Raw genomic sequence first — 27,545 nt, forward strand, 5'->3', positions numbered from 1 at the left:
AATCCTATCATTAAAACTAACCCCTCTATTCTTCCACAAGTGAAAATGCAACAGCACTGGTAAAAATCTGAGAGACAAGTAAGTTTTAGTGATTCATATTAACCTTAACGAATATTATTTGTTTTCTTTTTTAACAATACAAATCGGGTCATGTATTATACCAATATTCCAATCCATGCTTCTTAAATCATCAATTTCAAATGTCAATTTGGTAGAATCCATCAAGATATGTGCCTTATAGTAAGAGTGAGCTTAGCTTTTGGAAACTGAAGACAAGGATAAAATATGATAAAATTAATTAAAAACAAAATGGACAACACACTCTTTTTCCATGACAACAAGACATAACCATAAAGACATTTTTAAACCAAAAGCTATCTTCAAATATATCTTAAATGATCATATACCATTTGTGAAGTGTCCAAAGAAATAATCGTTCTTGTCTCATCTGCAGGACACATCAGCCCATATGAGACACTTGTTCCTCCTGCCAAAATAGGGAACAACAACTTTATGTTCAAATATTTTATTTTTAGCTACATATCTAGGGCAAAACCCTAATACAAAGTATACAGATAGGCCTGCTAGGAAAGTAATACCTATTTCTACTTTGCAAAATGTAATTTGTAAATGCTAACACACTAAAAGCAAACTCACCTTTATTTCATGCTGCATGCCAAAATGAAGAGCTATTATGGAGCTGAAAGCAATGGGAGATGACTCCATCCCCTTCACTCAAGTGAAGCCCCTAGCAATTTGTGAAACTCCAAAAACATGATTAGAAAAGTTCTAAGCTAATGATTACTGTAGAAAGATAGCTTAAGAGAAAAACACCCATCCTATAAAAACTAGAGACACTGTTATGTCCCTTCTACCATAATTATGAGTTTCATTGATCACTTAAAATAGTATCTTATATTCTTAAACAAAAAGGCTTTAATCAATTAGAACATAAACAAGTTAAAACTGTCCAGATTATATGATATTCAAAAACAAATTTGTATGTTCTTCACTGAAAGTGATATTAATGTAAAATAAATAATACATAGATGTATTTAAACAATGTTTTCCTGTTTTCCATTAACATTTGTTGTCAAAGGAAAAATGATTTCTTGAAACCAATACAGAATACAGTGTTCTTAGTCTTAACCATACCTGTATTATCATCGTATGTCAGAATAAATTCCTGATTGGTACTTCCATAAGTTTTGAACAGAAAACATGTGGAAGTCACCTTGATACAAGGTTAGGAATTATAGGGGGTGCTGATCTATGAGGTTCAGCTTAATTTTATAAGGTGAGATCATGAATTGTTAGTTAAGAACATGCCTGTGCTTAGTAATCACAATTTGTCACAGTCATTTGAAATCAGGAAAATATTTCATTAATAGTTGCACTGTAGTGTCTTTTTTGTATGAATTTAACAGAAAGTGTCAGCTGAAGAAGGAATCTGGAGCTTCTGATTTGCTGGGGTCCCATTTCTATTTCATCGTTGCCAGTTCAGTCAGTGAACACAATTTCCTTTGGCTTATATAAGTTGTTAAAACAATGTGGTTAATAAAAGATCAAGGAAGATCAAATTTGTCTTAAAATGCAAAATAATGTTAGTTTTCAGTATTAAAAAATTCTGTTGATTTGATCATCAGATCGTTTACACTGTATTGCATTCCTCGAAGGTTTATGTGGGGTATATTTAGCCTTTGAAAAATATTCTCTCCACAAGAATAATGGTTAAAAAGTAATTATTGGAATAAGAACATATTCCTATTTAGGCATTAAAGCATGGCTTCAGTGAGGATCCATATAGAAAAGAAGCCATGTATTAAGGGTATATCACATCTCAAACAGTTTAGCTAGATCTACTCCGAACAGAAAGGAGCAGTATAAATCAACTTTTCAGAATAATCATATCATAATTATAGAATATTTGTTTTCAGTGGGATGGCACAAATATTTAAAATACAAATATTTTAAATAGAAAACAAATTTATATTATTAAAATTCAAAAGGCACAATACCTACCACCAATTGGTATGATACAAAGGTTATATTTGCATGCTAGATTCACAATTTTAACTACATCATCATGACATGCTGTTGAAAAAAAAAAAAAAAGGAAAATAAATTAATCACAGGAGCATGAATAAAATCTGGGTAACCTTGAAAAATATGTCTATAAAGTTCTTTAGCGTCTAAACTTTACCTTCAATTATTCATTCATAAACACATGAAATACCTATATTAAAACAACTGTTTAGTATTTATCTTTGTAACTTTGCATTTTGAAATAATTTCATACTTACAAAATAGTTGCAAAAATGGTGCAAAAAATTTCCATCACCCAGCAGCCACAAATACTAACATCTTACATAACTATGGTTCAATTATCACAACCAAGCAATTAACACTGGTATAATACTATTAACTAACCTATAGACCTTATTCAAATTTTGCCAACTGTTCCACTAATGTACACTTTTCTGGACCAGGATCACACACTACATTTACTTGTCATGTCTCTTTAGCCTTCTTTAATCTGAGACAGTTCCTTTGTCTATCTTTGAATTTCATGACCTTGACACTTTTTAAGAACGGTGGTATTTCATTGAATGTCCATTGATTTGAGTTTATATGATGCTTCCTCATGATTAAATTCAGGTTACACATTTGGGCAGCAATTTCACAGAAGTGATGTACCTTTCTCAGTGTATTACATCTGGAAGCGCATGATGTAGAAAAGTCTCATTTCTGATAATACCTTCCATCATGTGGTTATATAATACCTACTAGGTTTCTCCACTCTAAAATTACTATAATTAATGAGTATCTTGTGGGGAGATATCATGTCTTTCATTATACTTTCACTGATTTTTGTATCCACTGATGATTCTTTATTGTTTTTTAAACTAATTTTTAAAATATTATGACATACTATATATGAATTCCTTACTATTGTACATAACTGAAGGCTACCTTTTTAGTGTAAAAGTTATATAAGTAACAAAAACTTGACTGAGTAAGACTTTACATACCAAACAAGAGGTGCTAAGACTCAATCTGACTAGCGATAGGGCATTAAGGAGGTGAACAACATAGCAAAGAGAGTATTTTAGAAAGATCAATCTTCTTATGCAACACGCAATAGCATGAAGAAGAAAGAGACATGAGATAAGGAAACCATTGAAAAATTGAGTATTATTTACTAAGGGCCTGAAAAGGAAATAAAGATGCAAAGAAAAACATATGAAAGAATATCCGTTTATGAATATAAAAATACTGTTCTATGAAAGTTGTAATTATCATTTCTCAGGTTTGCTTAAAGCTAAGAATATGTCATTTGTATCATTCCAATTTAAGGAAAATCCACTTTTAAGCTTTTAGATTAAGCTTATAAAGCTTATTCTCTGTGGTAAAATTTATATTAAATACCAGTAGTTTCCTTAATAATAAATAAGATACCTGAAGATGTCTGTTAAAAACCTTTAACAAGGCAAACCTATTTCCAGGACTGTCACATAATCAGAAGCTATCCCTGACCATGTTATCTGCAACAGCACTCCCGCAATCCCACTACCTACCCTATTTTGCTGTCTTTTGTCTTATTTTTCTTTATAGCACTTCTCACCACTCAATACGTTATATACTTTTGTTAATTGTTTTGTCTCCCTGCTTCTCCCAATTAAATTGTATGGCAACTGAGAACAGGGATTTTTTGTTTTGTTCACTGCTTATCTGCAATACCTAGAATAGTATCTAGCACATATTTTCACAGACTTAAAGTTCTGGCATTTAAATCACTGCAAATAATACATAAATACTAAATGAATACCTGATGTAATTTTAATGTTATTGTAAAAGGAAACTATTTTTACAAGCATTCTTACTGCAGATAACATATATTAAATGAGTCAGTAACTACTTATACAAACTAAATGAAAGGTAGAGCTATCTGGTGACGAATCTTGCTTTAAAGAGTATTCTAAATCAGAGAAGTTACATAAACTACAAGTTCTTATTCTTAGATAAGCCTTAGACATCCTATTAAAGCAACATGTAGAAATCAGATTTATTACAGCCGGACTTAAAGACATCCATAATGATAGATTTCCTAGAAATGTGTATGTGTGTGTGTGCATTAGCGCATGTGTGTGCATGTGTGTATAATATATATGGTATATATCTATTCAAACTGCAAGATGAGACAGCCACCTTTGGTCTATGGAATGCCATGTTGTCTCTCAAAGTGCCACATTGTGTCAAAACTTGCCCTCATGCCAAAAAAAAAAAAAAAATACTTGAACTCTATCAACAATAAAAAATTTATATTAAGGTTAAATAAAGGCCTTAGTGAATTGATAACCTGTTGGGAGACAAACTCTTTCCAAGAAGTCCTTATACTGGAAGAGTCAACAGAATTAAAATTATAAACTTGATTTAGGAACCAATACACTGTTCATATAGGTATGAATAAGACGGCAAAGGGAATACTTTAGAAAAATTAATGTCAATAGTGTATGGGAGGCTTGGAGAGACAAGAAACTTGGGTCATGAGAACCTTTAAAGCTACTGCAAAATTGCAGATAGAGCTAATAATAAGGGCCTAAATTAGATACTGGAATGGGAAAAAAAAAAAATGGAAAGGTCAAAGTTGTGAGAGAAGGATTTTAAAATATAAAGAAGATTGTGCAACAACTCCATATGTTTCCAAAATCTGAATTTTAAAAAATATTTGGACTATTTAAAGCAAGACATATATTCCCATTATAGTAATTCTCTTAGCATTTTAATATTCAGACACGCAAAGAAAATACCCAAAAGCAGTAGAAAGTTCTACTCAAGATATATCAAATAATAGTGTATTAGGTGGCCTACAGGAAATGAAGATTGATTAATTTTGCTTTCATTTTATCCAGTAAAATATGGCATGAACCTTCCTCAAATCTTGGTTTAAAGTAGCCTAAAACTACTAAAAAATAGGCAGGCAAAACAAAAGCATTTCTTCTATTTGAGTATGTCTTTTCTCTTTTTCAGGAACTGCTAAATTTTTATACTAAACTAAGAGAGACAAAAGCCATTTCACACTATTCCAAGTACACAGAAAAAACATACATCACAAGTATAAGGAAAGTAATTTCATCTCAGCTACATATGCTCTTGGATTTTCCTCCTACTTATGTCACCTCTCTCCTATCCCCATATTGAGGTATGATACTCAGATACTACCTACGAAGCTGAAGGATTTCATCTAAGAACTGAGAGTCCATGAATGAGCCAATTTTATGAACTGCTAAAAAATAGGCAGTTTTATAGAGTCAGAAGAGGAAAATGTCAGAAAACCAATGGCACTTTTTAAAAAGGTAATTATGAAGAGTAAGGAACATTATACCTGTTCTGCTTTAAATTTTCTGATAGAAGAAATGGGTATAAAGACTAGAGATATATATAGTGCATCAGCAGAGTAAAATAGCAGACAGATCACCCATCCCGTATTTCAAGCCAAATCCCTATATAAAATTCTCAAAATTTAGTAATTTATAACAAAGAAGAAATGCATAATAAACAACTTGTTTTGCCATCTGAACACCATGTTTTTTTAGCCCGTAAGCTAAGATCAACAAATCACTATTATTAGTTTGCAGTAATCAATTATTTTAATTAAGTTTATTTTAATTAATGATCTGAATATATTGTAATTGATAATTTCATTAAGCTTTCAAATTAACCAGATACATTTTTCTACCGGCCTCTCAATATATTTATTTCTACTGACCTCCTGATATTTGTTTGTTTATTTAAAATAAAGACTTAATTAACAACAACAAAATCAATCTTTAAAACCAACAGTTTAGGACAATCAGATAAAGAAAGAATTATATGACCTGTAGCAAACTTTAAAAATACAGCTACCTATATTTTTTACAACTCATATGTTAAAAATTACATATTTCCAACGCTAAATTTACTTAATTTAACAACAATAATTTAAGGATACAAAGAAAAAAAGAACTTACTTGGCCATAAAACTATATCAGGAATTCGCTGAAATATCCCTTCCCTGAGCAAAAATATCTCATGAAGACAGTGACCTATTTTGTTGTTTAAAAAAAAAAAAATGCAAAACATCTTAAATTACAGAAAACTTAAAAATTAAAAATAAATAGCACTTAGATAAAATTGCTTACCATGAGCTCTAAATACTCGATCATCTGCTTCTTGTGAATATGAAATATTAGTTTCTTTAAGCTCATGAAGAAAATCTTCATTTACAATAGAAGGAGGTGTATCACTAGGATTTAAGGATGCCTAGAAAATAAAATTGGGTTCTTTGACTTATTTCTAAAAGATAAATTTTGAATACCTCTGTTATGGAGAGTGACTGTAAAATGTTTTTATATCCAAACTAAGACAGAAACATAGGAAAATGCCAAATAATACATATGGAAACCAATTTTTTGATAGTAGCAAATTACAAATGGTCTGGTTAATCACATTCTGTAACATAAGTTATAGAAGCCTTTTGTTTCCTCTTTTGCTCCTAAGGCCCAACTTTTTCTTAGTTCTAAAGATTGCAGTCAAGATAGCAAAGTCTCAAATCTTCATTTTCAGATTAAGGAGACTGGAGGAAACCTACTTGACTTTTGTATTATCTTCATTTCACCTGTAGATAAAATTTATCACTTCCTATACTTCAATTATTTTCATTTTTTAAATTAATTTTTATGGTGACATTGGTTAATGAAATCTAGTAAGTTTCAGCTGCACACTTTAACAGTAAGACATATATATATTTACACTGTGTGTTCACCTCCCATAGTTAGATTTCTTTCTGTCACCACATATTTGAGCCCCTTTACTCTGTCTACCTCCTCCTTCCCCCACCCTCTACCCTCTGGTATCCACTAGTCTATAGTCCATGTCCATGAGCCTCTGTTTGTCTGTCCTGTTCACTTGTTGCTTTTGGGTTTATATCCCACATATAAGTGATACCATGCGATTTTCAACTTTTTCTGTCTGACTTATTTCGCTTAGCATGATTATCTCGAGGTTTATCCACGATGTCACAAATGACAGTATTTCATTTCTTCTTATGGTTGAGTAATATTCCATTGTATATATGTACCATAGCTTCTTCAGCCAATCATCTATTGTAGGACACTTTGGTTGCTTCCATGTCCTGGCCACTGTGAATAATGCTGCTATGAACATCGATGTGCAAATATCTTTTCAGATACGAGTTTTCAAGTCTTTGGGGGTAAATACCCAGTAGAGGGATTGCTGGATCATATGGTAAATCAATAACTAGTTTTTTGAGGAACCTCCATACTGTTTTCCATAGTGGCTGTACCAATTTGCAGTCCCACCAGCAGTGTATGAGGGTTCCTTTTTCTCCTCATCCTCTCCAACATTTGTTATTACTTGTCCTGTTGATTATAGCTATTCTAACAGGTGTGAGATGGTATCTCATTGTGGTTTTGATTTGCATTTCCCTAATAGCTAGTGATGTTGAACATCTTTTCATATATTTGTTGGCCATTTGTATGTCTTCCACGGTTCAATTATAATTTTTAAATGAATAGCAAAAAGCCTCACAATATGAGTATACTTTAAAACTCACAACAAAATTATAAACTTATTACATAATTTCAACTGACAGGTGACTTGAAAAATAAATCTTCAACTTTAAAGCTATATGACATTGGGGAAGTCACTCAACTTCTATGACCTTTGGATGCTGCATCTGTTAAATGAAATTATCACCACCAAACTTGCATAGCTGTCATAAGGAAAGAAGGTAAAATGTGGTAATTTTTGTGAAAAGCACCTAACATCACCTAACATACAAGAAGAGATCTATAAATGGCTGCCCAAATCAAATCTGCCATAAAAAAAAAGAATAACCATGATATAGTATTTGGAAAAAAGAAAATACTAAATATGTAAAAAAAAAATTATATAACCTTTTAGTATCTTATTAAAATCTGTTTTCAATATTCAATTACAGTCAGCCCTCTGTGTCTGTGGGCTTTGCATCTGCGGATTCAAACAATGGTGAACTAAAAAATATATTTTTTACAAGTCCCAGAGAGTTCCAAAATACCAAACTTGAATCTGTCACATGCTAAACACTACACTGAATCCACACAAATGACGTGATGTAGGTATACCTGGCTGTAGCTCATATGCAAAGATAGGCTACAGGCAAAAATTACACCATTTTATATGAGACTTGAGCATCCACGGATTTTGGTGTCCATACGGTGTCCTGAAACCAATCTCCTGTAAGATTATTATATATTTATTTGATAAATGTTTACTTAGTGTATAGTAAAAGCTAAGCATTTTCTAGGCCCTAGGGAGATAGCAATGAATTAAACAGGAAAAAAATCTTGACTTCATAGAATCTACCCTATAGTGAAAAGAAATAACCAAAAGAACTCCAACAAAACATACGGATTACTATTATGTTATTGAAAATTGAAAAGGGCTCAAAAACAGAAAAAAGAAGTGCATGTAAAACTAGTGAAATTTCTGAATATGGTACATAGACTTCATCCATGTCAAAAAAAAAAAAGTAATTATAAATAGTCAAGAAAGAATTGAGATGAAAAAAAAAGATTATTTTTAAAAAATTAAAAGAATTTGGTTTGGGGAGGTAAGAATTAGCTGCTTAGCCTAATTTAATTATTAGAATAAAATGTAACTGGGGATTTATAAATAAACCAAACAAGTACTCGCTGAATACCTACAGTCCTTAAAAACATATTAGATACAGTGGAAAATACAGTTTTAGCCATAGCTCCTGTGGAGCTTATGGAACTTATTTCCAGTTAGAGGAATAGGCAGAATACCATGTCATAAAAATAAATAAAATCATAATAATATAAAAATACTAACAATTTCATTAATTTAATATGTATACAGTTTAAAGTTTTCTAATCCCACTTTCAGAAAAATGAAACTATACCCTAATAAGACCAATATAAACACTAAACTTAACAAAAAATAAACATGATAAATCATAAAGATAAATCTAATTTGGGATTAAACACATATATACAGACACAGGTAAGCATGTTATAATCATTCTTTTTACTTACTTTAGAGGTAGTTTTATGCTCCAGACTTACTCCAAGAGTATTTTGGACCCATTCTTTAAAAGATGGTAAAATCATGCCACTAAGAGGGTACCTAAGGTACAAAGAAGGTAAAACATTAGAGTAATGTATTTTCATTTAAATTTAAATCTTAAAGATTCTGCTTCTAGTAATGTTCCTATCAAACCAACCTTCTAACATACAACTATAAACTCTGGACAAAAACAAAACAAACAAATCCCAATTATCTGAGGGCAGTACAGACAGAACAAAAGCAGGCAAAAAGGAAGTGTGCTACACTTGGAAGAAGGAAACAGCACTACATGAGTTTCTAGTGTTGTTTTTTAAAACAGGTTTTTAGCCTGAAGGAAAGCCCCAGCCGGTACCACAAAAAGAAACAAAACTGTGGAAAACCTACAGTCTTCTTGGCTTGAAGAACCACATGACAGTGTTTGCAGCAAGCACAGCACCTGGAAAGAGTACAAGGAAATCACGGAAAAGGAGAGAGTCAGAGAGGGACCTATGTATAAACATGTCCAAATGTCTGGCCGACCTTGAATTACCCGTCAATGGAGCAGACACTAAGCAAAAAGAACTGAACAGATAACTCAGGTGCTCGCCACCAAAGAAGGAAATAGGGAGTCTGAAATCAGTCAAATTAATTGCTTGATGGAAAAAAAAAAAAAAAAGCCTTTTCAGAATTTTCAGAATTGAGTCTCTGTAACACATCATTAACAATGTCCACGATATACTCCAAAATTACTAGACATGAACAAACAATAAAGTGTGATCTATAATAAAGAGAAAGGGTAATTAATAGGAACTTACCCTAAGATACTGCAAATAACTCATAAGGATTTTAAAGCAACCATAACTATGCTAAAGGAGAAAAGGGAAAATATATTCCCAGTGAGTAACTAAAAAGAAATCTCAGCAGAGAAATAAAAACTATAAAAACAAAACAGAAATTCTATAATAAAACTCTGAAATAAAAATTAATTGAAAGAACTTAAGAGAAGATTGGAGATGTGTCAGTATTAACAGAGCAATAAAACATCTATAATCTGAATAATACAGAAAAAGGTTAAAAAAATTAAAGCTTCACGGACCTATGGAACAATAACAAAATACCATACATATAAATGGAGTCCCAAGAAGAAGAGGAAAAAACTCAGGAATTTAAAAAGAATTTGAGGAAATAATAGCTGAAAGTTCCAAATTTGATGAAAGACAAAAAATTTACAAATTCAAGAAGGCCAGAGAACTCAAAGAAGATAAATGCAAAGAAACTCACACTAGGCACAACATAGTCAAATTACAATTAGAGAAAGAGAGAGGGAAAAGAAATCTTAAAAGAATCTACAGAAAAATGATGCATTACATACAATGTGTTAGCAATAAAAATTATGACTGACTTCTCATCAGAAATGATGAACTCAGGAAACTAATGAACATTTTTAAGGTTCTGAATGGGGAAAAAAAATGTTGGCCCAGAAATATACATCCAGTGAAAATATCCTTCAAAATGTAAGTGAATAAAGACATTTTCAGATGAAAACTATTCTTAGAACTTAGTGCTAGCAGACCTACACTACGAGAAATGCTAAAGGAATTTCTATAGGCTGAAGGGGGATATAACACTAAATGTAACCAAATCTTCAAGATGGAATAAATAATATCAGAAAGAGTAAATATGCAGGTAAATATAAATGACTTCTTAATTTCTTTAAAATACATATGACTTAAAAATTATAACATTGTATTATGACGTTTACAATGTGACAACTATAATAAGAACAAGGAATAGAAAATAAACCTGTAGACTTGAAAGGTTCTTAGATTTTACAGTAGGTAGTACAATACATTTAAAACATACACACGAACACTACAGTGGGTATACTATAAAAAAATTATATTTGCTCCTACATCTTTCATCCCAATCTCTACTTATAGATAGTTTATATGAAACATCAACTTATTTCATATACAAATTTTATATAATGAGAAGATTAATGCAGAAAACTCAAGTGCTTAGTGATCCAACTTTTCAGTTTTGTAAATAATTCTCAGAGGTAGCAAAATATTAAACAGCAATAAGACATAAAAGAAGTATCCTACACTAGATTAGTGTAGTGAAGAAGGCTGATATGCAAACATCATCATCAAATGTTAGTAATAGCAGTAATATAACAGCTCTTTGAAAGCATCAAAACAAAATTTAAATGTTTTCAAATGGTACTTTAAATTTTTCATTAAGTAAACATATTGCATTACCATGTGCCAGGCACTGTTCTAAGTGTTTTAGGTATATTAACTTATAATGACGTTATGAGGTTGGTACTATTACCTCCTTCTTATAAATGAGGAAGCTAAGGCACAGTGATGTTAAATAACTTAAGAAATTAAGTAAGTTAAGAAACTTGCTTAAGGTCACAGAGCTAGTGAGTCACAAACCCAGGATCTTAACCAGGTAATAAATAAGGCTTCAGTCTGTTCTCTTAACCACTATATGATGCCGCCTCTAGTCTGATTCTTCCCTTACCACCATTCTAAATGAGATAATTAAAATCTTTATGAGTGATATTTATAAAATCTTAGTAGCTATATCTGAAATTGCTTTTCACTATAATGTTCTTGTACATTCTCTACTCACCACCAAAAATGATGATGGGACAGTCAAATAAAGCTATGATACTACATTACAGCTGTTTCATTTTTGATTTTATAAATATTTTACTTATAAAATTTACTTATAAATATTTTACTTATTTTACTCATATAGCTATTGTATATTTGGATATCTTCTGTTTTCAATGTTAGTTAATCTTTTGCTCATTTTCCTACTGGGTTATTATTGTTTTCTCATTGATGTATATTTTACAACTAAAATATAACATACATACCAAAGATAAATAAGTCTGTAGCTGAATGAATTTTTACAAAGGAAACCTCCCATTTATCCATTTTTAGACTCAGAAACAGAATATTACTTGCACCCCAGAAATATCCCTCCACACACAACAACAATGCCCCTTTCCAGGCACTACCTCCTTTCCTCACACCAAAGGAACCACTGTCCTGTTAACATTACAGGATAATTTTGACTGTGAACTTTATATAAATAAAATCCTACAAAATATACTCTTTTGTGTCTGCTTTCTTTTGCTCAATGTGTATGAGGTTCATCTATATTGTTACATGTACTTGCAGTTCGTTCATTTCCATGGCTTAATTCCACTGTGTGTGTACACAATTTCTTTAGCCACTATTCCGTCGACAGTTGAGTTGTTTACAATTTTTGGTGCATGCAGGAACAATTTTGAACTTATTTTCTGAAGAATGTATTGCATGTTTCTGATGAGTATATAGGCATAATTTCTAGGCCATAGTCTATGCATATGTTTAGTTTTAGAAGACGCTAGTAGACAGTATTCCAACATGTTTACCACTAGCAACGTATAGAGTTCTGCTTGCTCCGCATCCTCCCCACATTTGATGTTGTAGTTCTTTCTAATGTGAGACATTCTATTGGTAATCTCTTAACAATTTGAATTTCACCAATTACCTATGTGATTGAGCTTCTACTCATATAGCTATTGTATATTTGGATATCTTCTGTTTTCAATGTTAGTTAATCTTTTGCTCATTTTCCTACTGGGTTATTATTGTTTTCTCATTGATGTATAAAAAACTACATTCTGTTCTTAAGAAACTTACAACCTAGTTTAGTCAAAGCTTCAAAGACATTTAATTTCTAGGGTGAACATGTAGGCAGGAAACATAAAACTTTTATCAGAAATGTGTTAAGAGAAAATCCAAGTGCCTATATCAATTGTTGAATCAGGGTAACTACTAAATGAATCTTTTGGTGACCTAAGATTAGTTTGAGAACTTTAAGAAATCATCTTTTTGTAAATGTAAGGTGAGATCAAATTACCACTTTTCCTTAGAACCAAGGTAGACTACTGTAAAAGATATAGAATCAGAACAAGCTTTCAAGACCAAGGAAATCACCTGTGGACATAAATATCCAAGAAGGAAGTACACATCAGGATTCACGATGACCAAAGACAAAGTGATACTCTGGGGGCAGTGTACAGAGGTAGCAAAATATCAGTATATGCAACCATCTATCTTCAGGGTGAGTTCCACAAATGAAAGGCAATTTGATAGCCTTTTTATAACTGAAGATAAAAACTGAATGAAAAATTACACCACTGAAAACACAAAGTGCAACAAATCCAAACAATTTCTTTCCATTTAAACACTAACTTGTGCTTTATAAGCATCGGTTACGGTATGATACCTTTAAAGTCAAAATAATGACGCTTTTCAAAAATTTTACTTTATAGAAATCTATAGCATTAACTTTGAAATACTGTCATCTGCTGCTTAAAACTAGGACTAAATTCATCTATATCTGGAGGGAATAAGAGTGACAAGATTATAGATCTACGGATTTATAAACTGACAAATGACAAATCTGTTCAGAAGATAGACTAAACTTCTGATTTTCCTCTAAGATCTATAATAGCTTATAATAATTGCTGCTAATTTAATGGCTAGGTTTGAAATGTCAAAGTTGCCTTCCCAAAAATATATACAGTTTCCTTATAAAAATTTCCTACCTTTTCAATGTTCTTTGGATCAGAAATAAGGGAACCCCCATAAATTTTCATTGAGAGTCATTCTTAGTTTCTGGCATTTAAAGATTTCCCTTTCTTTCCGGCTATTATAGTTCTTTCTTCTGGTATTTTATCCATGTTTTTTATATGTTTATAGAGGGCAAAGGGTCTGTGTTCAGTCCACTACAAAGCCAGAATAAAAGGTCTTTACAAAGAATTTCAAAAATTGTCCTTATAACATTAACATTAAAGGGTGAATTAATATTATTCAGCCAAATTAATATTTTCTTGTACTTATCCCTTCTAGTCATAAATTCCATTTTCTCTTTTAAGAATACCACCACCTTCTTAGGCTTCTGTCCTTTGCCTTCCACTGGAACAATAAAAATTTTGTCATAGGATAACTTTTTACAATATGACTAACTCTACTGTGCTGTTGTACAGAGTGCAGACATGCTCCCAGAATTTGGAAAGAGAGTAAGATCAATACAATGGGTGAGTATAGCGATCTGCAGAAGTACCTCATGAGCACAGCATAAAAGAAACAGCTCAAGAATGAATCTTAAAAACACTTGATTTTTAATCCCAATTTCCCACTGAACAGGTGGCCTCAAGCCAGCTATTTAACTTCTCTCATCCTCGATCTCCTAATTATTTTGAAGAAAATACCACTATCCATCTTAGGGTTATTTTAAAATAATTCAGTAGGCACTCAATAAGTAATACTGTTACTATCTTAAAGAATGTTTGTAAATGTTTTCTCATGAAAAAACAGAGACATCTACTAATTCAACCATTATGCCTAGGAAACTAGAATAGATATAGATCCAATTCAATCCAGTTTATCCTGTGACAAGGTAATGGTGCTTCTAGAAGCACCAAAATGGGAAATGAATATTATTTAGTTAATATTTTGTCAGTTATTAAATTGTTTATGTAGTACATATTTAATCACAGAGCATCTAAATTCTATTCCTGTGTTTGGAGAATTACCCTCTGGATGAGTCTTAATGGGAACCAAAGGCTGCCTTCCACAAAATCGAACAAGCCTGACATCCACTTTCCTGGTCTCCCTTGTAGGCTGTGACAGTCAGATGTACCCTGTTCTTTTCCCACATTTCCTACTGGACTCGAACTCAAGAGTCAACCATGCAAAGAAATTAGGCCTTTAAAGAATCCATTCTGGTTACAGTGGCAGCAGTGGCATTCTTCCAATTTTGTTTTCTACATGTCAATATCAGGAAGGGCATTAACAAGTATTCTATATACTGAAAAGAGAATAGTCTAATCATAAATGAATACACTGGGGTTCTAAATTTTTTAAAATAAGTATCTTATGTGTGTGGCACATGTGTCTGACCCCTACGACCTGGTCCTCTCTGGGAAAACTGAAGAATCAAGTGCCAGAACACCCAAAAACAGAACCAGATTCTGCACTCATGAAACCACTAAAGTATAATTATTTGTGCCATTTTCTATAACTAATCATTCGTTTCACACACATACACTTCTAACATAAACCAGTACATAGCCTACAGTACTCTAGAGAAGACTATAGATCCCTCATGCTTTCAGTGGCACTGTGCTGAAATACAAGTTGACTATCTGACCCCTCCCTCCCACAAAAAGAAGATTCTATACCTTTGAGGTCCAAAGAGAAAACTGAAGACTGTCTGTGAGGAGAGGAAATTGGTTTTCTAAGTTCAGAAGATTCACTTTTTCACCCCAGAAGATTTGCAAAGCCAATCTCTACATAGATAAGTTCCTACTGTATTAGACATTTAGAACATTGGTAAATGTAATTTTAATCAGAAATTCCTTCTACCTGAATTATAATTTCTCAACTAAGCCTCCACCAACATGTTGCCCAGTCACAAATAAGGAGAGGAATATTTATTTTTCCTATTAAAAAATGTTAAATGTACATCTTCACATCTTCATTAAAATTAGTTCTTAATTACTACTTGAGGTTTTGTTTCAGGTACATTTTCTATTTTTTAAGTTAGAAAAATAGAACAATTATGTTGCAAAGAAGAATTTCTACAAAGAAATAAAATTTTTCTTGCTGATATTTCAATATTAGCCTAAGCATATATGCCCAACATACACTGAGTTGTACAATACTAGAAGATATTCAACTTTTTAACCTAGCCTCACTTTTTAATTTACTTTTAGAGTCAATATTCAAATGTTACATATTTATACTCAATGTCCTTTAAAAAATTATATCAAAATTTAAGAGACAAACCCAAAACACCAGCCTTGGCAAGGTTAATGTTGGTTAAAATCAACTAAGAACATATTTTATAATTGTCTGCATCTGAAACAATAATAATACAAATATTCTTCGGAATTCTTATCAACACATTACAAAAATGTTTCAGAAATGTGAAAGGTATCACACAAATGACTGATCTTTCTTTTCACTTCTTCCCTAATATATCTCAGAAAACTAATTTTAAAAATATTATATATATTCCCCTAAAATTGTTTACCGGCAATAATAACCTACACCCAAATGTAATTTCTCAGTCTAAAAAACAAGGTTAATTTCGACAAGTCAATGGAGTGGGGGCTGAGTGGTGGGGTGACTATAAACTTCTGGGTCCTGATTCAAACAAACTATCTATAAAAACCGCATTTTTGAGACAAGTGGGGAAATGTGAATGTGGACTGAATAATCAGATATAAAATTTCTGTTATTTTAAGGAGAATGATAATGGTGTTGTATAATTGGTTATATTAGGTCTTCATTTTTTTAGGGATACATATTTAGAAGTAAATATTTAGAAGTAAATATTTAGGGTAAATATTTAGAAGTGTCACAAAAATGTCAGAATTTGAAATACTACAGAAAAAAGAAGCAATTATGGCAAAACACTTTTAAATTGAGAGAAGTCATTATATTATTCTATTTTTATGTATGTCTATTATTGAACATGCTATGTTTATTATTTACGTTTAAAATTTTTCATACCAAAAAAAAAAGAAAAAAGGAAGAAAAGAAAGAATAAACAAACCAGTTACCTTTTCCCAGTCAATTCAATTTGACCTTTCTTATTGAAGAAGAACTTGGAATCATTATATCCCCATCCATTCCATTTCATAACTTCTTGCCTAATAATAAGAAAAAAATATATAAATGAGATCTATGCTAAACATCTCAAAACTGAACAGTATATTATTTACTATTAACCTTCACAATCACTTAAAGAAAGATTGCATCCCACTAATATTTGTTTAAATAAAATGAATACACACCAAAATGTCTATGTATTAATATTTACAAGTATAGAATTACTCTATAATTTTCAAGAGAGAAAATGACAATTGACAAATTTTTTATTGCAATCATAACTCTCCATCGAGATCAAAGACTTTTCAAAAAGTGTAACACTAACACAATACAAATGAACCAAATACAGGTTACTGGGTATGGAAATCTCCACCTACATATAAAATAAAGATAAAAAACTAGGAACACTCTCTCTAAAATTACAGTTTGCTATCAATAAAAATTATAGTCCCTATATAAAAACAAACTTCAAAAATGTCTTGAGTATCAATCCAGAGATTAGATTTGTAAGTGAGCCTGTTAGAAACTACTGCCCAATATCTTCTTCTAATTTCACATTCCTACCTCACTGTTGAGAAAGGTTTTGGAAGAAATCTTTTGAAAAAATCTCCAGAGAAAAACCTCATGACTGACATACTCATTTTCTTAAGATTACGCTTTCTAAAAACAGATTAGACTATCGTCCACTTTGCTTTTTTCATGATTATGTTCTTTTATACTTTTATGACGTGTAGTTTACTTAATATTTTATTTTTATTATACTTCCATAATTTACATTAGAAGGATATGTACATTTTAATTAACATTTTTACTTAATGTTCTATAATATGTACATAAGTTTTTGCATGTGAAATGCATTTTATTAGTTAGTGAATATAAACATTTGTCATGAAGTCTGTATTCTATGAAACAGTTTGGTATAACATAAAATAAATGCAAAAATAACAAATAGTTATTTTGCCTTGGTATTACTACCATGAGGCACTGGGAAATTATTTCAGTATAGGTGTTGAATTTGGCATGTTTATATAGCTTAACAATAAGAATCATTTTCCTTAAAATTATGCTTAGAATTTTAAAAAATTATCCTCAAATAGCCTTAAAGTAAAAAGCTAAACCTGATTACATATGTTCACTCTTAGCACTTCAGGAGAAAAATGAATTAAAATAAGCAAGAAATATCTGCAACACTAAAAAAATGAAGAAATTTACATACTGAAGAATCTTTGGCCTTAAATTTTCAGTTGGGTAATATCCTAAAGAACTTCCAAGTTTTTAACTGTAGGCTGAGGTGCCTTTTTCTCTCTTTTCATCTCAATCTGAAAATTCTGCCTATGATATGGGCCTTACCATATTTATACCAACTTTTGGAGCCTTCCCAGAAGTTGAAATGCAGTCGTTTTCAATGCATTTGTATTGCCTCTCCCAAAATGTTATGTTGCTTAAACGGTATGCAATTAAAATCTAGGTTACTCCAAAACCAATCTTGAAGTACCCTATGTGTTAAAAAGTAGGCAAATTTCCTAGGCTTCCAGTTTAAAATGTTTGTACACATGTATCCCCTCAAATTACTATATACTCTATGACTGTTAAACACAACTATGTGATTGCATTAAATTTTAAAATAACATCTTATATAGAAGAGTATGAGTACACCGAAGGGCATTATAGCATTAACATTTTAAAAATTAGAGTAAAAGTTTACACGGTCATAGAATTTTAAAGCTAAAAATGTCTTTAGAAACCACCCAGTTCAACTGCTCATTTTTCAGATGGAGAAACCTGTGCTCATGATTACACAGCTAAGCTAATTGGGACCATTAGACAGCGAACTCCCAGTCTCATGATTCTTCCTCTTTACAGAAGAAATACCTGAAAATCCACTAAATCATGCCTCCAGGTAACCAAAATGATTTAAAGGAACTCTTTTTTCATCACATTAATATTTTTCAAAATACTATTACATGTCATTATTAGTCATTCCTCTGCACTTGACCTAAAAGGAAAACATTTAAAAAGCAAAGAATAGGATTGTGTTGGTAAAGTCCAGTGCCCTATACTTCCTTTACCTATAATATAATGAATTCTGTCATTCGGAATGATCCCAAAGTGAAGAATGCTAAAAGAATCACCCATCATCCATAAGATTCAAATAAAAGAATTCAATTTTCTACTAACATCAGATATCAATTAACCTGATTGATGTCTCAGACTTTCCAGTTCTTAAAGCTAACTACATCAAATTTAATGTCATTAAAATTCATGATTCCTCCTCCTGGCAAGAAAAAAGAGAATTTGGCTTGATTTTACTACATAAAAAACAACAAAACAAAAAACATCTTTAGACATTTACACATCTGAACACAGTACCAAAAAAACACAATGTATCAACTGGCATAACAAAAGAAAATGAAGACATAAAATAGCATCACATATACTCAAGGTGGCACTATTCTCCCATGATCTAAATATTCAGTATTCTGCATTTCCCAGGGCTGCTGTTTGCACAATGTTTAACTGAAATACTTATATTTAGTATTATTATTATTATGAAAACCATAAAGTTCCTTTATTCTTAAAATGGGAAATATTTACTTCTAAGTCTCTGTACATACACACACAATTACTATTCCTCTAAAAATAAACTGCAAGCATCCTGATAAAAATGGATAATTTCTACCATTACTATTTGTAATCATGACATTTTTCATTTAAAAAAATTTAAAAAGGAAATATACTTTAACCTACTGGTATTCTGCATTAGCAATAAAAAGTTCAGCTAGCTAATAACTAAATATATATATATATATTTTTCCAATATAATTCTAATAACTGGAATTCTAATAAAAGATCTTCAGTTCAGATGAAAACCAAAATTTCACCTGCCTTTTCTAATTTAAACAATGAGAAAAAGATCATACTCTCACAGCTTTGGAAAAATAAAAACTGAAGTATGAAACTTAAGCCCCAAAGTTGGATTTCTAACTAGCCATGCTCAGTATCAGTTAAATTCAAATTAATTCCATAAGTAGTACAATACAAAGAGGTAAACAATAAAAAAAATCTTTCAAGGATATTTTGGGCTAATTAAAATTCTATTATGTGGTTGTGGGCCTATTTCAAGATCCAGATAACCTAAAAGAATTCATAAAAGTGAAGCAAAAAATAAAAGTAATGATGAAGATATCAAGATTTAATCAACAAAACAGCTATTCTATAAAAAATTCTATAACTGAAATAATATTCCCACTGGCTTTTTTTATTTTAAAAAAAATGAAGCTGAGTTCCCATTAGAAATATAATGAAAGGCCTAGTGAAGGAAGAAAACTACAGAATATTGTTTAATTCTAAATTTAATTTAAAATGTATGTGCTTTAAAATAAAACCCTGCTCATATCTAGTCTACAGTCCTACGAAATTATTTCTAAAAATTCAATAGCAAAGTCTCATAAAACTAATTACAATGCCCATTGCCCCAATCTAACAGTGCAACTAATTCCCTTTCAAATAGTTCAGTTAAGCTAAAAAGCTTAGTTATAGGGCAATAATTTATGTGTATCACAACAGAAAGCCCCTTCATAAAAAACAGAAAACATCAAATAAAAGATATGCATATATTATCACCACTTAATTAATACTGCTACAAATCTCACAGTTCCAAGATTGTTAAAACATCTAAATTAGAAAATAGGTAAATACCATCAAGCTTTGCTAGCTTGACACCATTAAACGTCTGAATCATAGAGTATTTCCTGTTGCCCTGATTAAAACTCACCAAGCTACCTCCTCTAATTATACCTTATTTCCTACAGACAAAAACTGGCCAAATGAAATGGCCAGGAGGCTTGACAATTTTATTTTCTTATCATGAATTAGTCTATTGGCATTCTAATTAACTTTGGTCACTAGTGAGGGTAGTTAATATAAGTCAGACTACCTAAATATGATTGACTCTGGACACTGACAAGATCAGGTTTCTGGGCAAGTCAACATGATATGTCCCTGCCCTCGTGACAGTGCAAAACCTGGACATTATCATGCAATTCTTTGAACTTTGACATGCATTTCAATCTTCCCTCAATAACCTCACTGTCAATTTTAAAACTCTAGTTGTCATAATAAAAATTTTGCCCTTCTGTGTAATAAATTAATCAACTTTTTAATTTTTCCAGTGTGATAGTATAAAATGGATTAAATATAAGACTTAAGACATAGAAGGTTGTTAGAAAGAACATGGAGAAAAGAAACCCACATGCATTCCTGGTAAGCCACTCAACAGAGCAATCGCATGTGTTAAGTTTTCATAGGTAATGCCATTTCTATGACTCAGCTACACAGCTCCTGGGTATGTATTTGGGACAAATTCACATACTGTTCTGTAAGGGAGCATGTTTGATATATGGAGTATTGTTTGTAAGTGTAGCTGAAGGCATCACTAGAAAATGGATAAGTGGTAAGTAAATTCCATGAAATACTATAAAACAATCAGAAGCACTGAGGTGGATATACACACAGAAACATGAAAAGATTTTTTAAACAGTAGTGAACACAAAAGGAGAAACAATAAGATCTATTGCACAATATCATTTAAGCAAATTAAAGATATACACACTAAATAACACTGAATATTTTACAAAACACACATATATTCATAGCTGTTCATGCGAGGGGGCAAATGGAATGATTAGGAATTGGAGATGGAGGAAAATAAAAAAAAAGAGGCCTCACATTTGTTTATAGACAAATGCCATGAACTAAATAAGTAAGATTACTGCAACTCTGAACCTGAAGCAAATATGCTGCTCAGCCCTTGAAACACAAAGCCACTTCTCTCTTTTCAAAGAAACCAATGTTTTCTTTCACATGTATACAGAAATTCTATGATGGTTTGCTATAAATCCTACTGTTGGACTTCTTAGCAATCTCGACAAGTTTTGGGGTTTTTTAAATGAAAGAATTCTATAAGAATGAGTCGATTTCAACAAATAGCTAAGCAAATACATTTTTAACTTCCAAAACACAACTTTTTATAGTTCCTTTTGCAAGAAACTGGCACTTTGAAGAAATTTTTTAAAACCTATTGTGTCCCCAAGGTCTAATTCCTATTATACTTGCTATGAATTAATGAATGGAAGAAAAAGGAATATTCAAGTATCAGGGTGAAAATCTTATAGACAGAGGCACAAAGAAGTGAGGAAAGAAGGGAGACCTGGGGTAGATAAAGTAAGGCCAGCCATACCCCGCAGCAGAGTGATCTGGCACTCACTGCTCACTGCAGGCTCCTGAAGTGCATTCCCACCCCAACTCTTTATCCCTCACCAAATTCTACCTACTATAAATTCATTGTTGTTTAAATAATCTCTTTGAAAATAAAAATACAGTAGTAACCTTATCCGCAGTTTTGCTTTCCATGGTTTTAGTTACCCGCAGTCAAATGCAGTCCAAAAATATTAAATGAAAAATTCCAGAAATAAATAATTTATAAGTTTTAAATTGCACGCCATCCTGAGTAGTGTCATAATATCTTCTGGAGGAACACAACCTATGACAGTGTCAGCCTGTATCCAAACTCTCCTCAACAATGGATATTACGTCTTTTTATTTTTTGACAATTTGATGAGGATTTTACTGGCATTTTAAAAATTACTAATGAAGGTTCATATGTTTTCTTGCTCACTGTTCATTTCAAATGTGTCTTTTTGGGGTTGTACTGGTCTACCATTCTTCTTTATTGGTGAAAAATTTATTCTTATTGTCTTGAAAGATCATGGTATACAGTAGTTCCCCTTTACCTGTGGTTTTGCTTTCTCCCCAGTATCAGTTTCCCACAGTCGACTGTGGTCCAAATATATTAAATGCAAAATTCCAGAAATAAACAATTTGTAAGTTTTAAATTGGGTGCCATCGGAGTAGTATGCTGAAATCTCCCACTGTCCTGCTCCATCCTGCCTGGGACCTGAATCATCCCTTTGTCCAGCATATCCATGCTGTATATGTGACCTGCCTGTTAGTAACCACCTTGGTTATCCAATCAACTCTCACAATATTGCAGCACTTGTGTACAAGTAATCCTTATAGTAGTTTGACACTATGTCATAGTGTCTATGTCATTCACCTCACTACATCTCATCACACAGGCATTCTATCATCTCATATCATCACAAGAAGGGTGAGTACAGTATAATAAGTTTGAGAGAGAGACCACATTCACATAACTTTTATTACAGTATATTGTTGTAATTGTTCTATTTGATTATTAGTTATTGTTGTTAATCTCTTACTGTGCCTAATCTGTAAATTAAACTTTATCATAAGAATGCACAGATAGGAAAAAACAGCGTATACAGGGTTCAGTACTAGCTGATGTTTCAGGTATCTACTGGGGGTCTTGAAATGTATGCCCATGGATAAGGAGGGACTACTAGCCATTCATGCTTACGGTAGTATATATTCCAAATATTTTGTGCTAGAGCAGGCGTGTATACATGCACATACTCACATAAGTTTGGTACCTGTCATTCTGGAGGTCTAGAAAGATACGACCACCATACAGTTGGTTACCCTCATGTACTACACTACATAAATGAAAAAGGAACCCAAATCAGTATCACTGAGTTGTCTTAGCAAAAGACAAATGACAAGGATGTACACCTCCCTTGACCATTGTGGTTCATGGACTATACTTAAATTTCATTTGTTCCTTCCACTGTCCACTTATAATCTAATCAATGTGCCAATGTAGGCTACCATTTCCAGGCTTTACCACCAACTAGAAAACGCCAATTCACTTTCATTGCTCTCTTCCTGCTTGCTAGTAAGTGAAAAAGGAATTGATCACAAGCTTAGTATACTGACCAATCTGTAAGTGACCAGAGGTCATTTCTGCTACAGCTTTACATTTCTGCAAAAACTGTAAAACAAAGAAAATATGAATGTCTCCAAAAATCTCTTGTCATTCTAACACAGAAACCAAGCCTCTAAGTTTCCTCCAGGAGACAGCTCACCAAAACTCAGCAAGATCCTAAAAAAGCCAAAACTGATATTCACACCTGCTTGACATACATAGTATTCTTGCTGTACCAAGTGTCTTGTTTTTTGTGTGTGTGTGTTTTTTTTTTTTTTAATTTAAAATGATAAGCAGCAGCAGCCTAGCTTTCTACTTTAAGTGACAGGTAGTTGGAATTGGTACCTTTGTTTCTGGCAAACCCAAAGGAAAAAAAGGAACGCCACAAAGTTTGGGAGGAAAGAAAAAGAAAAATTAAAATCAGGACCCAACAACAGCAAGAGGTTCCCAAACGTCTTGAGAGTAAAATAATCACTTTGGGTATTTAAAACTACAGTCCTGGATGTCACTAGACCTAGCCAATAATTAGAATCTCTGGCAGGTAGGTGTCGGAATCTACATTTAAAATGAGCGCCCCCAGAAAATTCTGATACAGGTCATCCACAGACCACACATGGTCTTAAGACATGAGAGAAAGCTGAGAGCAGAAGCCTCATCTGTTGAATAAGCCACAACGGGATATAAAGCCTTAAAAAGAAAAATTATAAACTCACTGCACTATAGGAAAGGATGGACCTGCATGGAGTTTTACAATATAATAAAACAGCAAGCGGGCAAGGGGCACTCACCATGTGGAAGACAGAAGAAATGGGTAAGAGAAAATGAAGATCTGGTTACAGGACAGGGGAGGTAGATAGGTCTACACACAAATCTTACAGAGCATTATCCTAGAAGGAGGAATAAAAGCAAAACAAAATATTTTCTGATCCAGATTTTGGGAAAGTTGATCTGTTATAAAACTCTGCCTAGTTTATACATGTTCAAAGGGCTACCAAGCATAAAAACGAAGACAATAATTTATCCAATAACTTGTCTTTAGCACAATAATATATTTATTCAAATTCCAATATATGTGGACATCGAGGCCATACAAGGTGGAGGCAGCAGTGGGCCATGACTCCCAAGAGCCATAGAGTAAAGTTGCAAATGAGAAATAACACAACGGCGAACAATACATACATGGTATTGACAATCAGCCTACCATACAGTATAAGAAATTGCTGATGCTCTTCACTCTTTGGTTACTTCCTTTCCTCCCAAATGTATAAGGTAATATTTATTAGAAATTTGTTCTATTAAAATGCCATGGTTGCCATTGAGTACCTCCTACTTCTTACAGTGCTTTCACCTTCAGAAACTATTTCAGCACTGGATTCGTCTTACTCCTTTCCATACAGTTTACTGCACTACTGATAGTCCTGCATAATACTGTAATGCTAGCAATTTTACAATCATTATTTCATTTCCTTTTCACATTAATCTAGTGTTATTATCTCTGTTTAAAACATAAGAAAACAGGTTCAGAAAGATTCAGTAAATTGTCCAGGATTACACAAACAGTATGTGTGATACAACTAGAATTTAAATCTTGGTCTTTGGCTCCAACACTCCTTAACTACCAAACTGATTTCAATATACTCACTGACTGCCACACAAGGAGTACAAGTATTATAAAAGCTCAGAGAACGTAGTGTTCATCTCCGGCTGAGAGGAGAAGTCTCCACTATGGTGGCATCTAAACTTCCAATTGCATTGTTAGATAGTAGAAATTCACTGTTTGACCAGAAATAGAAAAGTACAAGGGTTTTCCCATGCTAATAAGTAGCCCAAATTGCCTGAAGCCCAGAGCATATGTAAGAAAGTCATGGAGAACAGCAGAAAGCCTCAAATGCCAAATTAAGGGTATTGAGCTTTATTACTTCAATAATCAATAGGGAGCAATAGGATCAAAACAGTATTTTCCATGTTCCAGGCTGTCACCAAAAGTAAAAGTCTAACAGTATTTGCATTAAAGTTTTGCTGTTCTCCAATGTGGATGAAATCCAAATGCTTTAACATAGCATACAATGCCCTTTGCAATCTGGCTCCAAACTATATTTTCACCTTCCTTAATAGCTATTTCAGCCATACTAAAAGGTATCAGAATCACTTATACATACCATGCCCTTTTAGGTTTGTCTTTGCACATGCTATATATCCTCTGTCTGAAATGCCTCTCCCTCTAGAGAACTCCTATTTATCCATCAAGAATCAGTTCAAAAGTCACTTTTCCTATAAGCCTTTCCTATCTCCCTCAAAACAAATTTACTGCTCCTATATACACTGATTATAGCATTTACTACATCATATCTCCTACATATGTCTACATATCTTTAGAGGACTGTCAGTCAATTTTGCAATGTTAGAATGTAGCAGAGCACTAGCAGGCAGCAAATACACTTTCTCTGAGCAAAAGACTAGTCTAGTTATGGAAAGGAGAAGTATTTGAAGGGGAGAAAATAAAGAAAAATATACTAGACTAGATGGGAGACAAGATTTCATCTAGCTTAGTGTCAATGAGAGAAAAAAGTGTCTTAAGAATCCAAACTAACGGAAACTATCTGATTTGTCCATGGACTGGATAAGGGAGAAGAAATGGAGCTCAGCAAGGCTTATGACTGAGAAGTTGGGCTTGAGTGTCTAAATAATGGTAGAAGTAAACAGAAATAGTGAAGTACTGGGATTGAAGGCTACAATAATGGTTTTATACATGTATGCTATGTTGGAGAAACCAGAAAGACATTCAGGTAGAAATGCCTGATAATTTAAAATGTGAAAATGGATGTTGAGAGAGTTAAAAATATTAACTTGAAAGTACCCCTCAAAGCTAATAAAATCAGAATAGATGAAATTAAGGGGAAAAATATAAAAGAAAGGACTAAAAACTAATCTTAAGGATTTGTAAATTTAGGAAGCAGAAGGAAGAAAAGTCAGTAAAGACATGGCCAGAAAAGTAGGAAGGATAGGAAGAAAACCAGGATAGTGCAATAGCATGGGAACTAAGGAAAAATATAAGAATATCTACCAGGTATTAGCAGTCGGTCACTAGGATGACTAAGGATTTTATACTTAGGTTATTGATGGCTTTTAAGAGGGCCATTTCAAAGAGTAATATAGGCAAAAAACAATTTCAAAAACTTATCTACCCATGCTTTTAAGAAGCAGGAAAAGTCAATACAGGAAAAAAGAGTGATGACTCAAGAGAAAAATAAATAGGATAACTCATGGAGAAAGATTCTGGAGAAAGACTCATCAAAAAAGATGCACAGATGATCTGGTAGTGAAATTTTCAGTGCATGACAGCCAGAGTTAGTTTACCTTATTTAGTATGTGGACAAGTTTTATATTCAGATCACCACTACTTCTTCCAGGTGATAGCTGCTTACAGCAATGCAGACAAGGGGGTTTAATTCTTTGCTATTGGCTGAATATCTCAGAGGAGTGCGGTGGCTTTATTTTACCATGTGGACAGAAAAGCATAAAGACTGCTCTGTTTAGAGAAACATGCAACAGATACAGCAAGAAGTAATCCTAGCAAGAAATCTGATGGCTTTCTGGTTCTTAGTTCTAATTTCAACTGAAGGCCAAGCTCCATTCCTGCCCTTGAGGTTTTTGGTGCCCCTGTACTCTTATAATAAATTCCCTTTTTATGCTTTAACCTAGCTCAAATTAATATTTATAACCATAAGTCCTACAAATACACATACTAAAAAAACAAGAATTCCTTTTTTTAAAATGGTTACCACTTGCATAAAATCTGAAGGCAGGTATAGTAAACTAAAATGTACTTTCTGAAAATAATGGCAGATGGCAGGTAAGAATTTGGAAATAAAACCAAAATCAAACTAGCTGTCTAATAGTCATGT

The 27,545-nt window shown here is 32.5% G+C and overlaps 1 protein-coding gene across 1 annotated transcript in view; it reads right to left on the reverse strand.

The window, feature by feature from the left end:
* Nucleotides 1-27,545, reverse strand: part of AGPS (alkylglycerone phosphate synthase) — a 108,105-nt gene that overhangs the window by 72,522 nt on the left and 8,038 nt on the right. Inside the window, exons 2-7 of the mRNA XM_016152598.2 lie at nucleotides 16,748-16,837; nucleotides 9,099-9,189; nucleotides 6,183-6,303; nucleotides 6,012-6,086; nucleotides 2,023-2,094; nucleotides 408-487 (exon numbers count right to left, since the gene is read on the reverse strand). Of these exons, the coding sequence (XP_016008084.2) occupies nucleotides 408-487; nucleotides 2,023-2,094; nucleotides 6,012-6,086; nucleotides 6,183-6,303; nucleotides 9,099-9,189; nucleotides 16,748-16,837 (529 nt within the window). The remainder of the gene's footprint in view (nucleotides 1-407; nucleotides 488-2,022; nucleotides 2,095-6,011; nucleotides 6,087-6,182; nucleotides 6,304-9,098; nucleotides 9,190-16,747; nucleotides 16,838-27,545) is intronic.

This window comes from Rousettus aegyptiacus, unplaced genomic scaffold, assembly GCF_014176215.1.
Source record: "Rousettus aegyptiacus isolate mRouAeg1 unplaced genomic scaffold, mRouAeg1.p scaffold_m13_p_2, whole genome shotgun sequence".
Taxonomy (NCBI): domain Eukaryota; kingdom Metazoa; phylum Chordata; class Mammalia; order Chiroptera; family Pteropodidae; genus Rousettus; species Rousettus aegyptiacus.